The 17,568-nt window shown below is 37.5% G+C and overlaps 2 protein-coding genes across 2 annotated transcripts; both read left to right on the top strand.

Annotated features, from left to right (window-relative positions):
- The first annotated feature begins 14,422 nt into the window (after window positions 1–14,422).
- Window positions 14,423–14,878, top strand: LOC110688875. Its single transcript, XM_021865634.1, has one exon. The coding sequence runs from the start codon at window positions 14,423–14,425 to the stop codon at window positions 14,876–14,878; it is 456 nt and encodes a 151-aa protein (XP_021721326.1).
- Window positions 14,879–15,328: 450 nt separating this feature from the next.
- Window positions 15,329–15,871, top strand: LOC110688873. Its single transcript, XM_021865633.1, has one exon. The coding sequence runs from the start codon at window positions 15,329–15,331 to the stop codon at window positions 15,869–15,871; it is 543 nt and encodes a 180-aa protein (XP_021721325.1).
- Window positions 15,872–17,568: the final 1,697 nt, after the last annotated feature.

The following is a 17,568-nucleotide window of genomic DNA, read 5'->3' as shown; positions in this document are numbered from 1 at the left end:
TCATACTACTTTTTCCTCTTTCTTCCCAACTACTCTTCAACCCTAATTGAATCCATTGAAGCCCTTGGAGGTACAAAGAAGGAAGAAGGTCCATACACATCCAAGACGGAGATCTAAGCATATAAAGAAGAATGGTTAGTTTCCTGAGCACTTAGATAAATCACTTTTCTTTTATTGTTTAAATAACTTTAATTGAATAAATAGTGTTGATTGATCACTTTAAACAAACTTTTAATTAATTAATTCACATAATATTGTTTTGTTAATCAAGAATAGAATTTGATAATTAAATGTGTTTTATCACTTAAGAGAAGGCGAATATTATTTATTTTGTTCTTTTCACGAATATTGATTAAATAAGAATAACGACTTTTGCAATGTACTTCCTACGTGATTGACGCTTGTAAATAAAGTCAACTAACTTAGTTTTTAGGTATCACGTTGCATATATTGTTTGGTAATGAAATTGTGAAAAAGGAAGAGCTAGTAGAGGCCGTACTAGGGCTAAGATAGCGATTCCCCTCTAAAGGGAAAGTTATCTTAGTACCCTCGCTCCCGAACTCATTTCTAGTTTATGTAGAACAATTTGGGCATGGGTAAACTTACAATTTGTGCTAATTATCCCATGAACTCCACACGGGAGAAAGGCATGAACGAGGTTTATAAGTTTTCCCAAAACTCATTGGCGACTCCTACTTGTTTCTTACAAAAAAGCGTGATGACAGTATCATTTCTAATTCAAGGTCTCCCAAACAGTCAGGAATTCAAATCCTAATACACCCTAACAAGTGTAAAGTCCTAGGATTTTAAAGGGCCATGGGCATCTAAGGAAGGATCTCCTACGATGGGAACACCCTCCTTACAGTGGCAACTCCACTTGGGACTTAGAGGTTACAAGATTAGTTCTTAATTATGATCCAAGGTTTCCAACACTAGGTTGCCTATGGGTTGTAACGAGAACTAACTTGGATAATATCTAGTTAGAGAGTGAGATTCGAATGCATAATATCTTCCTTTTTAACAAAAGTAAAAATCAAACAAGCAACATTGCATCATGCATAATCATAGCACACTTTAACCATTGGGGATTGGCTCATTGATTAGGGATTTCCAACACTAGGCTTCTGTTGTTTCAATGAATACTACAAGAAGGGGGGGTTGAATTTTAGTATAAGAGTTTAGCCAAACTTTTTGCGGAATTAAAACTAAGTAAGCTAAAGGAATAGAAAGATAAACCGAAGGAACTAAAAGATGCAAGAGAGATTTTTACGTGGAAAACTCCTTGGCCCTAACAAGGAGAAAAACCACGACCACTTGGGATTTTGGGAAAAGAATCTTCACTAGAATAGGGCAAATGGTCCTATTACAAACTAAAGAATCAAACTTCAAGTTCCTCAACGAACTTGAAACCCCGAGAAACAAGTCACCCAACTTGTTACTCTTCTCTTCTCTTTCTCTCTTCTCACTTCTCTCTTCTCTCTTCTCTCTTCTCTTTCTCTATTCTTTCTCTTCTCTTTCTCACTTCTCTTTCTCATACACAGAAATTCACTCAAACTTCCCCATTCCCCAAATTACAACCCGAAAGAAAAATAAAACTCTAGTATAAGAACATAAGAACACAAGAACACTCTATATTAATTATGTGGAATTGACACTTGACTCGAATTAAAAGCTAGAAAACTTATGTGAGCAAAGGTGAGATTTTCCAACAGAAATTATGAGCTATTTATAGAGTAATAAACGCATTGGAAAATCATCTTTGTGCAGCAACACCATTACACCACTACTCCAACCCACTAAGAAGATCATGTCCCTTAATTTATGGAAGCATGAACTCCTCAATGTGCAAGACCATGTCTCGAAGAAGAACATGGGAACTAGGCCGCAAGTTTTGGAAAACAAGGAGATTTTATTTCTCAAAAGATATTTTCGAAAATCAGAAATAAAAAAAAAATATCTTTTTGGTTAAGAAAAAGATAAACGTTAAAGACTTAACCACTTTCCTAAAAACTGGCATGCACAATTTTATCTTTTTAGATCAATTCCACACAACTTTTTCGAGTGCAATTTAATATCTTATACTTACATAAATCCTAGAATATAAAAATATATTTTAGTCTTCATGTCTCTGATGAAGCTTCTACTCTGAGGCTCCTGTTCCTTGGAAGGAACTTCTCTTCTCTGGTGAGGCTTCTTCTCTGAAGCTTCTGTTCCCTGAGGGGAACCTTCTCTTCTCAAGTCTTCATTTCTAAAGCATCAGTTCCTTCACAGGAACTCTTCTTTATTGATAACTCTGTTTCTGGATTTCTTGTTCCTCATGATATCTTTGCACGACACTTAATTCTCCTAGTCATTGCATCTGATCACACACTTAAACAATCAAGCTCTTATTCGTCTGTAAGCAAGTGAGGTTGTGTCATCATCAAAATCATTAAGTCCAACAATATTCCCCTTTTTGATGATGACAAACAAACCAAACTTACTTACAAGGAAACAGAGATAATCCAACTTATTTTAAAAGAAAGAAAATGCAAAAAAAAAAATTACAATGCAGAAAGGGAACTAATGCTAAGAAAATGAAAACAATGCTGAAATAAACAACTTAAGGAAAAACTTGTATATACATTATACCTGCTTGTAGAGAGTAGGCAGCTTGTGAAGATTTCGAACAGAGACTATAGAATGGTTAAGTTTCCTTGATAATTTGCATCTTTTCCCCCTTTTGGCATTATCAAAAACCAACATACAAGCATATAGTATACCATAACACAGCACCATCAAGTGGTCTAGTGTTAAGACAAAAAGGATGCATAGAGAAAAAACATTCATAAAGCATATAGGCAGAATATACATAAACATTAATCATCCAAAATCGATTTAAAACATCGGCCAAATGTACCAAATTTGCAAGTTTACCAAAATAAATTTTAAAAAGTGCCCAAAATATTATAGACCAAAATAAAAATTGTTCCTAAAAGAAAATAAAATAAGAGTTTCATCAACATATAAAGGCTACAAGGTAAAACAGGTTAGGAATCAATGCTCTGGTCATCATCAACAACAAGATTCTCCAGCTTCTTGTTAATTTGAGACACTATGTCCTTGACAATGGACTGTCTCCCTTGTTCAGTGCTCGTCACCAGCTTCTTGACATCAACATCCAGAGTGAGCACACTCTTCTTCAATTCCTCCATCTTCAACTTTGACTGCTCTTGTTCCTTCATCACCTTAAGGAGCGTATCCTTCAGCTCCTTCACATCTTCGCTGGGAACCTTTGGAAGGGAACTGAACGCTGCAAAACCTGTTCCTGTAGATGATGCATACTTGCCCGAAATAGGAGAGCTGGTGATTTTCTGCAAATCATCCTGCACCCCAGTGATATCAATGCAGATAGGTGCAGGGGTCTCCTTTTTCTTCATCAACCTCAAACTTTTCCTCTTCTTCCTTCCCCCTATTTCAGTGACCTCTTCCACCATCTTTTCCTCTTCCTCTTCATTTTCTTGAATATCCTGCACCATTCCCTCAATTATCCTCGTAGCCCTCTCTTCTTCCCCCTCAAATGGTGCTCCTACTTCCTTTGGCTTTCTCTCCTTTTCCTCCTACACAACTTCAAAACATCCATCCACAACCTTCATCTTATGGTTTTCAAGAAAAATAGGCTGCATGTATTCACTGTTTTTGAGGGGCAGGGGTTCTTTATTAGTAAAGAAGATACCAAAACTTTCAAACACATAGGTAAGTAGGTTTCCATATCCCACCTTCCATCTCTTTGGAACATAGTGGGAAAGATATTGGATCATGATGGAAGGAAAGTTGATTTGAATCTTTTTGGCTAGGCAATAGATTAAGACTAAATCAAGCTTGTTGGCACTATCTCTCTTTTGAGAGCAAAGGATTATGTCCTTGAAGACGAATTTTAACAGGATTTTGTCAAGAGGGGTTAGGTCATTGTGGTTTATATAGGTTTCCTCAGGGTCACCTCCTAAAAACTCCACTATTTCATCAATATTAGCATCAGGAAGAGGGTTCCTTATCACATTGCTCTTAAAATACAGATCATAACCAGTATTAGGCACATCAAATAATTCGGCCAAATACATCGCATCAAATTCAATTTCCTTCTCATACACACAACAACGAATACTACCTTTAGAGTACTTAAAGCTTTTGCAAAAATCCTTCATAGCATCAACGTACAAGCTTCGATTAAAACACTCACTCAGCATATGCACCTAATTTTGTGACTCAAGAAAATCTAACAATTCATGAATCTTAACAGATCTACACCAAGGTAGATTAAGTGCCAAACCTGTCACGAAGTGATCACCAATTTTCTCTTGTCTCTTCATAGTTGCTGGCTTGTCCCGGTAATTGACCCCTAGTTCCGAGCAGTTTCTTCTTCGTCTTGCATGTCATCGGACTTCCTTTTGCGAGAAGACCGAGATTCGGTAGTTGATTCGACTTTTGGTGGCTCTTGGACTTTGGTGGGAGTGTTTTCTGGTAGAATTTCCATGGTGATGTCTGGGATAGGGTTTATGTTTGTATCGGCTTCAATTTGGGTTTTTGGAGAGGTAGACATTGGAGAGTAGTTTTGATCGGAGTGATGAGAGAGAAGGTAATTTTTGTGTGGTGTAAATTTTTGTGAGGCTGACATCTTTTATGGTGGAGGTAAATTGGAGAAGTGAGGTGTCGTTTGGAAGGTGAGGTGAATTAAGTTGATTTAACCTTTATATTTATTGCTTAGGGAAACTCAAACCGTGTTTTAAAAGAGTAATGTGAGCGGGCTTCTTTTGAACAAAAGATAATGATGAATATTAGATGCATTCATCCGAATTTTGTGTTTAGATAAAAAGAATTTGGAATTTTGAAAAATTAGATAAACACAATAATTTTATCTCCTGAATTTTATCAATTAAAAATCACTTACAAATACAACTTGCTACACAGAACAATTCAACAAGGCTCATGCAACCAATTTAGGACATTCATATTCTATGTCTTTCAAATTTACATGCCTTTAGCAAATGTTACTCCTGCTCACAACCTGTCTTAACTATATAATTAAACATATAACACTTTTGCACAGTATACAATAGTTTAAGCACGTGTGTTTGAGTTTCATACCTGAGGGAACTTGATGCATTTTTCTTAGTGTAACTTAATCATCCCAAGTTCCATTCTCATCTTCTCATGCCTTTCTCTATTCAAGGGTTTAGTTAAAATATCTGTAATTTGATTGTCAGTTTAGCAGAAATCTAATTTAATCAAACCCTTTTCAACATTATCCTTAAGGAAATGATGCCTTATATGAATATGCTTGACTCTTGAATGATGGACTGGATCTTTAGATATGCAAATTGCACTAGTGTTATCACAATAGATAGTAATGCAATTAAATTTAATACCAAAGTCATGCAACTGTTGTTTGATCCAAAGGACTTGCAACAAGCAGCTGCTACATACTCAGCCTCTGCAGTAGACAATGCAACAATATTTTGTTTCTTGGAACCCCAAGAGACTAGACAAGAGCCAAGGAACTGAACCATACCTGAGGTGCTTTTCCTGTTGACCAAGTTACCAGCATAGTCATCATCTGTGAATCCTCTAAGCATAAAGTCATCACTTCTAGGATAGAATAGACACAGGTCATCTATTCCTTTGAGGTATCTTAAAATTCTCTTAACAGCCGTTAGATGTGATTCTTTAGGATTAAACTGAAATCTAGCACACAATCCAACACTAAAAGAAATGTCAGGCCTACTGGCTATTAGATATAGCAATGAACCAATCATACCTATGTAAGGGTTGATCCACACTTGTTCCTTGTGGATCCTCATCAAGTCTTGTTGCTGTTCCCATAGGTGTGTGATTTGTCTTGACATTCTCCATGTTGTACTTCTTTAAAAGTTCCTTGACATACTTCTGTTGGTGAATCATTATTCCTTCAGTTGTTTGCTTTATTTGAAGTCCAAGGAAGAAATTTAATTCACCCATCATGCTCATCTCAAATTCACCACCCATTAGCTCAGCAAAGTACTTGCATAAACCATTGTTAGTAGCACCAAATATAATATCATCTACATAGATTTGTACAACTAACAAATCAGTTCATCGAGATTTAAGAAAAAGAGTTTTATCTACTTTTCCTCTTTTGAAATCATTTTTCAATAGGAACTTTGAAAGCCTTTCATACCAGGCTCTAGGAGCTTGTTTAAGCCCATAGAGAGCTTTATCAAGCTTAAAAACATGATTTGAAAATTTAGGATTTTCGAAACCTGGAGGTTGTTCAACAAACACCTCCTCATTTAAGAAACCATTAAGAAAAGTACATTTCACATCTATTTGATAGAGTTTGAAACCCATAAAGAAGCAAAAGCTACTAGGATTCTAATAGCTTCTAATCTAGCTACAAGAGAAAAGGTTTCATCGAAATCAATACCTTCCGGTTGGTTGTAGCCCTTCACAACCAATCTAGCCTTATTCCTTACTATGTTTCCATGTTCATCAAGTTTGTTCCAAAACACCCATTTGAGCCCAATAACTTTCTTACCCTTGGGCTTTGGCTCAAGGTGCCAGACTTTGTTCCTTTCAAACTCATTGAGTTCCTCTTGCATGGCCACTATCCAATCAGCATCTCCCAAGGCTTCTTGATGATTTCTTAGCTCTAGGATGGACAGAAATGCATGGAACGCACATAAGTTTCTCATTTGCGATCTTGTTTGAGTTCCTTTTCCTATATCACTGATAATGAGATCAGTTGGATGTGAACCTTGATATTTGAACGGCCTAGGTTGAAATTCCCTTGCTAGAACTCCAATTTGAGGAGCTTCTGGTTCCGTTCCTTCTGATTCTTCTGCTAGTTCCTCATTCACCTGTACATCTGGTTGAGGAACTTCTTTATTCTCTTGATGATCCTCTTCTGGAGCAGGCTGCTTTTCTTTGGTTTGCTTCTGAGTCTCTTCTTCATCCATGTCTCTTATCAATCCAATTTCAAAATCATTATCATCTTCTTGTTCTTGCACCCTCACAAACTGATTAACTTCATCAAAGATTATGTGAATGCTTTCCTCAACACACATTGAGCTTTTATTGTAAACTCTATAAGCTTTGCTATCAGAGGTATATCCTAGAAATATGGCCTCTTCACATCTTTCATCAAATTTCCCTAGGTTTTTCTTGCCATTATTATGTACAAAGCAGTTACAACCAAAGGCTCAAAGATGAGATATGTTTGGCTTCCTTCCCCTGAATAGTTCATATGGAGTCTTGTTGATGATACTTCTGATTGTTACCCTATTAAGGATGCAACATGTTGTATTCACGGCTTCAGCCTAGAAGTTCCTTGGCAATCCACTTGCAATCAACATCATTCTAGCCATTTCCTCAAGGGTTCGATTCTTCCTTTCTACAACTCCATTATGTTGGGGAGTCCTTGGAGCTGAGAAGTTATGATTCATGCCATTTTCCTTGCAAAACTCATCGAATCTTGAATTCTCAAATTCAGTTCCGTGATCTGATCTGAGATGGACTATAGAGTGACCACTGATTTTCTGTATTTTCTTGGAAAAAGCAACAAACTCGTTAAAAGTTTCATCTTTACTAGCAAGAAAAATAACCCAAGTGAATCTAGAATAATCATCAACAATAACCAAAACATATTTCTTGCCACTCCTGCTTTGAATTCTCATGGGACCACACAAATCCATATTGATTAATTCTAAAGGCTTTGTAGTGATTACCATTTTCTTCAATTTAAAAGATGAACGAACATGCTTACCTTTCACACATGCATCACAAACTTTGTTATGTAGGAACTTGTTTATAAGAAGTCCCACAACCAAGTTCCTTGACCTCAGCTTGTCTAGTAATGAAAAGCTAGCATGTCCAAAACGTTTATGCCATAGCAGGGAATCATCTTAAACAACACGATGACATGTAAGGTTGTTCCTTAGGATTAAGTTGAGGTCAACTGTATAAGTGTTCCCTCTTCTTGTTCCTTCTAGAACAACCTTTCCTGACTTGTTGTTGATGATGTTGCAAGAGTCAGAAGTAAAACTTACAGAGTTTCCCTTATCACAGAACTGTGATATAACGAGCAGATTGTGCATTAAGCCCTCGACCAGGAACACATTATCAATGGAATGAGATTTTGATCTTCCAATTTTGCCTTTTCCAATGATCTCGCCCTTCTTATTATCCCCAAAGGTTACTGTTCCTCCAGGGTAGTCTTCTAGTAAGAGGAATTTAGATTTATCACCTGTCATATGCTTTGAACAACCACTGTCGAGATACCACGAGTTGTTCCCCCTCACTAGGACCTGCAAGAAAACTAAGCATTAGGATCAGGAACCCAGGTTTCCTTGGGTTCCTTAGACGTGGATGAAATATCACTTTTCTTGACCAACACTTGTTTTACATTTCTTTTATCAACTTCTTCTCTTATCCTACACTGTCCATAGAGATGTCCAGTCTCACCATAAAAAGTACATACCTTCATGCTAGGAAGCTCAACATATTTCTTTTGCTTACCTTTTCTCTTAGACATGTAACCAAGGCCTTCAGTTCGTTTTCCTTGAGCTTTAGCTATCCACTTAGGTATGACTTTTGGGTCAATACTTCTATCCTTTCTAGCATTCAATTCTGATTCAAGTTGATCCTTTTGGGATTTTAAAGTAGAAAGCTCATTTTTCAAATTTTCAAAATCAACATTGAATTTAAGCAACTGATCGCTTGAGGAACTGCTAGAACTGATATCAGAATTCATGAGCTTATACTGAGTTAATTCAACATTCATAAGAATACTTTCATTCTTAATTCTATCAGCTATCTCAGCTATGTGTTTGTATTTAAAATCAAGCTCTCTTAATTTGCTTCGAGACTTGGCATAGGCTGTTTTCAACCAAGCACCATGTTCTTTGAAAACCTTAAGAGCTTTTTCACACTTGTTCAACTTCACACATGTATCTCTAAAGAATTTTTCTTCTTCTAGACATATATCCATTAAGACATCTTTAGAGAGAGTTGTAAGCTGTTTAGGATCTAGAAATACCTCTTTATGAAGTTCCTCAAGGTAGGCCTTTTCATCATCTAATTTAGCCATCAGACACAGATTAGCCGTCTCCTCTTCTGGCTGGTCATCCTCTTCTTCTTCACTGTCTAAGTCTCCCTAGGCTGCTATCATGGCCTTCCTCATGTCTGACTTTTGATAGTTTGCTTTGCTGAATTTTTCTCTTCCCTGTTCCTTAGCCTTTCCTTTTCCTTTATCATTTTCCCAAAGGGGACAGTATCTGATAAAGTGATCTGGGGATCCACACTTGTGGCAGCTGTAGTTAGGTTTTGGATTTGAGGTCTTTTTCTCGAAGTTCCTTGAGGTTCGGCCTTTCTTGAACATCTTCTTAAATCTTCTCACAATTAGGGCAGCCTCATCCTCGTCTACTTCTGAGTCTTCCTCCTCATCAGCCTTAAGAGCCAATCCCTTGTTCCTTATGGATTCGTTGTTGACTCCAAGGTGCAGCTCATGAATCATGAGAGAACCTGCTACTTGTTCAATGTTGAACTTAGTAAAGTCCTTCGTTTCCTAAAGGGCTATCACCTTGGCTCTCCATCTCTCATATTGCGGAAGACTTCTAAAAACCTTCCTAACCTGCTCATCTGTAGGAATTTGTCTACCAAGGGAAACCAACTCATTTATGATGTTAGTAAAACGGGTTAGCATCTCTTGAATGGTCTCCTTAGGCTGCATTTCAAATCTTTCATACTTAGACATAAGTAGATCGATTTTTTAGCGTTTAACCTCAATAGTTCCTTCATGAGTAATCTGCAGAAAATCCCAGATTTCCTTAGCGTTCTTGCACCCCAAAACACAATTGTGTTCATGAGGTCCAAGTCCGCAGTGGAGCAATTTCACATCCATAGCATTTATTTCCATTTTATCAAAATCCTCTTTCTCATATTCAGACATAGGCTTAGGGATTACCTCATTCTGAGCATTTGTTTTCTTCGAAATCACCAACCTCAATGACCCTCCAGACTTGGTAGTTCTCCGCCTTGATAAAGATCTCCATGCGGTTCTTCCAGTAGGTATAGAACTTGTCGTTGAACATAGGAGGCCTCTGACTTGAGTATCCTTCCTCGAGCTTTTCATGAGTATTCATTTTCTCCAAGACCTTTCTTCTTCAGGGTTTCCTGATTACCTAGAAGTTAGGCTCTGATACCAATTGTTGTTTTAATGAATACTATAAGAAAGGGGGTTGAATTGTAGTATGAGAGTTTAGCCAAACTTTTTGCGGAATTAAAACTAAGTAAGCTAAAGGAACATAAAGATAAATCGAAGGAACTAAAAGATGCAAGAGAGATTTTTACGTGGAAAACTCCTTGGCCCTAACAAGGAGAAAAACTACGACCACTTGAGATTTTGGGAAAAGAATCTTCACTAGAATAGGGCAAATGGTCCTATTACAAACTAAAGACTCAAACTTCAAGTTCCTCAACGAACATGAAACCCCGAGGAACAAGTCACCCAACTTGTTACTCTTCTTTTCTCTTTCTCTCTTCTCACTTCTCACTTCTCTTTTCTCTCTTCTCTCTTCTGTCTTCTCTTTCCCTGTTCTTTCTCTTCTCTTTCTCACTTCTCTTTCTCATACACAGAAGTTCACTCAAACTTCCCCATTCCCCAAATTACAACTCGAGAGAAAAATAAAACTCTAGTATAAGAACATAAGAACACTCTATATTACTTATGTGGAATTTACACTTGACTCGAATTAAAAGCTAAAAAACTTATGTGAGCATGGGTGAGATTTTCCAACAGAAATTATGAGCTATTTATAGAGTAATAAACGCATTGGAAAATCATCTTTGTGCAGCAACACCATTACGCCACTACTCCAACCCACTAAGAAGATCATGTCCCTTAATTTAAGGAAGCATAAACTCCTCAATGTGCAAGACCATGTCTCGAAGAAGAACATGGGATGTAGGCCGCAAGTTTTGGAAAACATGGAGATTTTATTTTTCAAAAGATATTTTCGATAATCAGAAATAAAATAAAATCTTTTTGGTTAAGAAAAAGATAAACGTTAAAGACTTAACCACTTTCCTAAAAACTGGCATGCACAATTTTATCTATTTAGACCTATTCCACACAGCTTTTTCTAGTGCAATTTAATATCTTATACTTACATAAATCCTAGAATATAAAAATATATTTTAGTCTTCATGTCTCTAATGAAGCTTATACTCCGAGGCTCCTGTTCCTTGGAAGGAACTTTTCTTCTCTGGTGAGGCTTCTACTCTGAATCTTTTGTTCCCTGAGGGGAACCTTCTCTTCTCAAGTCTTCATTTCTGAAGCATCAGTTCCTTCACAAGAACTCTTCTTTATTGATAACTCTGTTTCTGGCTTTCTTATTACTCATGGTATCTTTGCACGACACTTAATTCTCCTAGTCATTGCATCTGATCACACACTTAAACAATCAAGCTCTTATTATTCTGTAAGCAAGTGAGATCGTGTCATCATCAAAATCATTAAGTCCAACAGCTTCTATCCCAAAAACAATAACAATCATCCCACCCATATCGCCAACAAAATGTTAGGAGGGCTATGGCTCATGGGTCAACACGTTGAGTGATTGATTCGTGCATCGTCCCTTAAGATATGGTACCTTTGGACACCCAAGCCTTGACCTTAGAATAACATTGTACGCTTTGATGGTTCCTTTTATGTGCTTATGTGACTACATGAATATGTGCTTTGTTTCTAAAATAGAAAAATTGTCGAACCTACCAGGTGGCAAGCGCAACAGTCTAAGTTGTGCGCGCCCTCCAATCACAAGTTCAGAAGTTGCGCGCGGCACCTCCGCGTAACTCTATGTCTTGCACGCGCCCACTGTTCAATGTTGACTTTGACTCGTTACGAGCAATATCATACGGAGAAAACGATATTACCGCTTCAAGGTTCATTGTTAAGTAGGTGCTAAAAAAATCTCTTTGGCTAACAACGTTGTCTAACTTGGTTACCTTTACTTTGATCGTCGTTTTCGTTTTTTCAAAAAAAATAAAAAAATAACCGTTCTAAGGAAGGATTCCCTACGGTGGGAACACCCTCCTTACAATGTATCGTGATTAGACATCTCCTAGTCATAGGTGTCTTTAGTTAGCCACTCAAACATACTCCAATTCTCATTAATAGTATTAGACATAAATTGACCTTCGGACATAGATTCTACAACAACTCCCATTTCATCATTTAAACCTTGAAAAAGTACTTCACAAATAACTACCTTAAAAAAACTACCACCATAATTATAACCAATATATTCATTAACCCTATGGTAATATCTCCAAAATGTTTCATTCTCATACTAGGGAAGGGAAAAATTGTCATTTTTTTCAATGGAAGAAACCCCAAAATAAAATTAAAAAATAATAATAATAAAAAGAGAAGAAATAAAAAAAAATGTACAAAGACCTAGACTCATCTAATCAATACTTAGCCAATGTCAACCGAAGTCCCCGCCAACGGCGCCAAAATTTGATAGGTCGTCATCGAACCTACCAAAGACAAAAACATAACTTGGTCTCTCTAATGGGTAGAAAGGGCAAGTAAGGGGTCGATCCCACAAGGACTAAGAGGAGCACTAGCAAGTATCGATTTGTGATAAGCTAAGTCAAGTCTTTTTGGGTTTTGAGTTATAAAGAAAAACTACAAACAATAATAAAAAGGATCTTGGGAAGGTATCCACCAATTAAGTCATTTACAAACTACAATTTAACATACAAAACATAGCAATTTGGGGATAAATTAGGGGAAGTCATCTAAGGCACCCAACTACTCTCTTAAGTTAGAGGGATTACTTGAGTAATGAATACAACCTACTCTCTTGGTTACAAAGCATAAAAAAAAGTGTTAAAGCATAATCACGATGACATAAACATTCCTTTGACTGGAAATTCCTATTCTCATGGAATTTCAAGTCAATCAAGCATAATGGAGCTAACTCAAGTTCATCTCTCGATCCTTCGTTGAGAAAGCTTAGATAAATAGTTCTAGCAATGGCCACTTACAAGAACTAACAATGAAACCACTTAAGCTCAACTAATTAACATCCCACATTAGCTAAATTAACACATGCGAACAAGTATTTGTGAATTCATCAATGGTTTCAACCATCCCAAGTAAAAGAACTACTCACAAATCATAATAAATTGCAAAACTAAAGGAATAATTAGCAACTAAGAACATGAAATCAAACACTAATTTAACATAAACAAGTAATAAAACAAGAAAAGATACAAAAATAAGCAATGAAAGCAATAAAATAAGAGAGAGAGTAAGAAATTCTCATTGATATTGCAAGAAATTAAATAATCAAATCTTCAAGTCTCGTTCCTTCAATTCTTCATATTCTAAACTTTCAACAAGTTTTCACACTTTCTCTCTCTAGAAAATGAGAGTTTCTCTCTCTAAAAATCCTAACCTAAGCTAAAACTACACTAAGAAGATCTTCTTTTCAACAATCATAGCTAAGAAGGTATTTATATTACCCCAAATAAAAAGCACGGAGAAAACGAGAAAAAGCCCGAAAACAGGCTTGCATGGACGTGCAAGAGAGATAAAAATGAGGCAGAAGCTACTGCCAAGGCCTGCACGAACGTGCAGATTTTGGCACGGACGTGTAGCCTTGCACGGACGTGCAACAAAATGGCACATCCGTGCAGAAACCCCTGCATGAATAACTTGACTTCGGGAGGCTGTAACTTCCTCGTTTCTAGTCGAAAATGGTCTTGTGACCAGTCGTTGGAAAGCTCTTGAGTCGAAATTTAATAACTAATATAATTTGAATCACTTCAAAAAGATGAGTAGAACAAAAGTTATGGTCAGTTGAAATTAACCCTTGTGCAACCAACCCTTCAAGGCTTTCCAAAAGCTTTTCATTTGTCTTTAAGGCACTCATCCTTCTTCCTCCATTGCTCAATCAACCAATCTTGCCCTTCTCCTTGCTCACTCATGCTTGATCACATCCATAGTGCTAAAAATAGCTACATTACATAAAAAAACACAAATAACCCGTGAAGCATGAATGGTACCAAATTTGCATAAAAATAGGATAAATAATGAACTTTGATACAGAATAATAACGAAAACAAGGTTCAAAAGTACCCTAAAATCATACCAAATAGCAAGTTATTAACTACCTCTACGGTGTCTCTTGTAAGATCTTCATGGACCATAAGAGTCTGAAGTACATCTCACCCAAGATCACTTGAATGTGCGGCAACGTAGATGGCTAGAGTTTCTCACAGACTACTATTTCCACAACCAGTATCACAAGGGAAAGGTAATTTTTTTTGCAGATGCCCTTAGTAGAAATTCGAGTCATAATGTCAATGCTTTGATTGCGGCCAATGAATTGTGTGAGGTATGAGGAGATTGAACCTTGAGGTTATTAACCAAGGAGAGGTAGAAGGATTGCTGAGTGCCTTGACCATCCAACCATCGATATTTGAGGAGATTAAAGAAAAGCAATCGGAAGATGAGTCTTTTCAGAAGGTTAGGGATCGAGTGACTAGTGGTGCGGAGACTGAATTCAAGATTCAAGAAGATGGGAGTTTGAGATACAAGGAGATATGGTGCTTTCCACAAAAGTGTGAGGATATAAAATTGAAAATCATGGAGGAGTGCCATAACACACCATATTCAGTTCACCCTAGGGGAGATAAGTTGTATAAGGACTTAAAGGAGTTGCATTGGTGGCCGAATATGAAGAGAGAAGTTGCTGAGTTTGTATTCAAGTGTCTAACGTGCCAGAAGGTGAAGATAGACCATAAAAGACCCATGGGAAAGGTGCAACCATTGGAAATACTAGGATGGAAATGAGATTCTATATCCATGGACTTTGTGGCAGGTTTACCAAAGACTCGTAGTGGGAATGACACGATTTGGGTGATTGCATGTGGACAGACTTACTAAGTCAGCGATGTTCATTCCTATTAAGGAGACTTGGAAAAAGAAGCAGCTAGCAAGTACGTAGTGTCAGATACTTATGTGAAGAATGTAGTTCGTTTGCATGGAGTCCCCAAGGACATAGTGTCAGATAGAGGTTCGAGGTTTCTATCAAAGTTGTGGCAAAAAGTGCAAGAAAACCTTGGAACAGCCTTGATGATGAGCACTACCTTTCATCCTACAACAGATGGCTAAATTGAGAGAACAAACCAAACCATAGAGGATATGCTGTGAGCATGTGCTTTAGATTTCCAAGGGAATTGGGAGGATCACCTACCTTTGATCGAATTCTCCTACAATAACAGTTACTATACAAGTATCAAAATGGCATCTTTTGGAGCATTGTATGGAAGGAAGAGCAAAAGCCCAGTGTGTTGGAATGATTATAGTGAACATGTTACTTTAGGGACAGAATTTATTGAGGATATGGTGAGCAAGGTGAGACTGAGTCAGTCACGAATAAAGGTAGCACAAGATAGGCAAAAGAACTATGCCGACTTGAAGAGAAGGGATGATGAGTTTAGTGTTGGGGACAAGGTCTTTCTAAAGGTTTCTCCAACAAAAGGCATGATGCGATTCGGCATGAAAGGGAAGCTTAGTGCTAAGTATGTGGGGCCGTATGAAATTCTTCAACATGTGGGGAAAGTGGCTTATCAGTTGGCTTTGCCAATGGAGTTTGAGAAAATGCATGATGTGTTCCACATTTCCCAACTAAAGAAGTATGTGCCTAGTGAAACTCACGTGTTGCAACCAGAGACTATTCAACCAGATGAGTCTCTAACTTATGAAGAAATACTAGTCAAAATCCTAGATCACAAGGTGCGTAGTACTAGAAACAAAGATGTGAAGATAGTGAAGGTCCTTTGATTTAACCAAGAATACGAAGAGGCAACTTGGGAAGCCGAGGAAGAGATGAGAAAAAAGTACTCTGATTTATTTGACGAGGTGAGTTACGAGGGCGTAACTCTTTTCTTGTAAGGGGGGTAGAATGCGATGTAATTTCGCGCTTTTTATCTCAATTATGCTATTTATTGCTTAAGTTTGCATGATTTTGCTTATTATTATACATTATTATTGTGTTTACATGCAATAAAAGTATGTAAACTTTGGACAAGTACGAGTTCATTCGTTTAAAGTCTAGTTTGTTAAGTATAAATGTTGAGGATCAAGCAATTTACAGCAATACAAAACGCAAAGTTTGAATGGTTTTGGAAAAATTATGGTTTTTAGGTTAAGTTTCAAGGGTGAAACTTCTTTTAAGTGGGGTAGATTGTAATCCCCCATATTTTCAAATTAATTACTACCTCCGGTTCAATTTACTCGCATAAAAGTACAAGTTTTCGGAAACCAAGGCAAAAGATGAAAGCATGATTATGGAAAAATAAGGGTATATGCTTAACTATTAATCCAACCAAAAAAACAAATTCAACCTTAATTAAATTAAATAACCTGCCACCACTGATACCACCAAGCATCACCCAAACCACCCACCACCACCACCCACCATCACCGAAACCACCCAGCACTAAACCCAACACCGCCGACGCACCACCACTACCCCAAGCACCTACAAAACACAAACCCAAAACCCACCGAACCCAACACCCCACAAACCCAGCAACCTCCGACCCACCACCATTCCACGCACCTAGCAACCTACGAACCCAGCACCCACAAACTCGGAACCCACCGAACCCATCTCCCCAAGAACCTAGCAACCCGTCAACCACCACCACCACCACCACCCCCACGCACCCAGGAAACCACCGAACCCAGTATCAACGAACCAACGAAACCTACCCACGAACCCAGCACCCCACGAACCCAACATTCACGAACCAACGAAACCAACCCACCAAACCAACGAAACCAGCTACGACCCACGAAACCAACCCACAAAACCCGTCGATCTGAAACCATGAAACCCGACCCACAAATCAAACCCACGACGTCACCGATCTGCAACCCCCGCTGCTCTTAACACCACGAAGCCACCATGAAAAAGGGGTTGGAGGAGGAGAGAGAAAATTAAAGGGGATTTGCGTTTAATTAATTAAGCTTGGGTCTAATTAATTAAGCTTGGGTTTAGTCTAATGAAATCAAATTTGTAGTTTAATAAGGTTGTTTAAAAAAAAGTAAGGGTATATTGGTCAATTACCATCCAAAAACGTACTAAAAAAGGAAAGAAACAAGTTTGTTGCAAGTAAATTGAACCACCCAAAAAAAGGAAATTGTTGCGAGTAAATTGAACCGGAGATAGTATAATATATTTATTTGTTATTCATACAAATATTTTATGTCGATTTCATTCAATAAATTATTTTATGATAAGATTTAAGTAAACAAATATGTTTTGACTAATTTAAAAACAATTTTAACTTAATAGCCCAAAACCTCAAGTTTACTCCAAATCTAATTAGGAAACCCAAGGCCCAAATAAAACCCCAAAAACCCTCACACTTCTTCCTCTCTCACGTAAAAAAAAAAAAACAAAACTTTCTCACTCATTCCTCCTCTTTCACGGCTCACACAAAGGAAAAAAATTTTGAAACCCTTCGAACTGC

Source organism: Chenopodium quinoa, unplaced genomic scaffold (genome assembly GCF_001683475.1).
Source record: "Chenopodium quinoa cultivar QQ74 unplaced genomic scaffold, ASM168347v1, whole genome shotgun sequence".
Lineage (NCBI taxonomy): Eukaryota > Viridiplantae > Streptophyta > Magnoliopsida > Caryophyllales > Amaranthaceae > Chenopodium > Chenopodium quinoa.
The sequence above is the reverse complement of the archived record's forward strand: the minus strand, read 5'-3'. Positions and strand labels throughout refer to the sequence as shown.

Excerpts from the sequence above, each read along its gene's own strand:
- LOC110688875 (XM_021865634.1), top strand. The coding sequence starts at position 14,423 with ATGAGGAGATTGAACCTTGAGGTTATTAACCAAGGAGAGGTAGAAGGA.
- LOC110688873 (XM_021865633.1), top strand. The coding sequence starts at position 15,329 with ATGGCATCTTTTGGAGCATTGTATGGAAGGAAGAGCAAAAGCCCAGTG.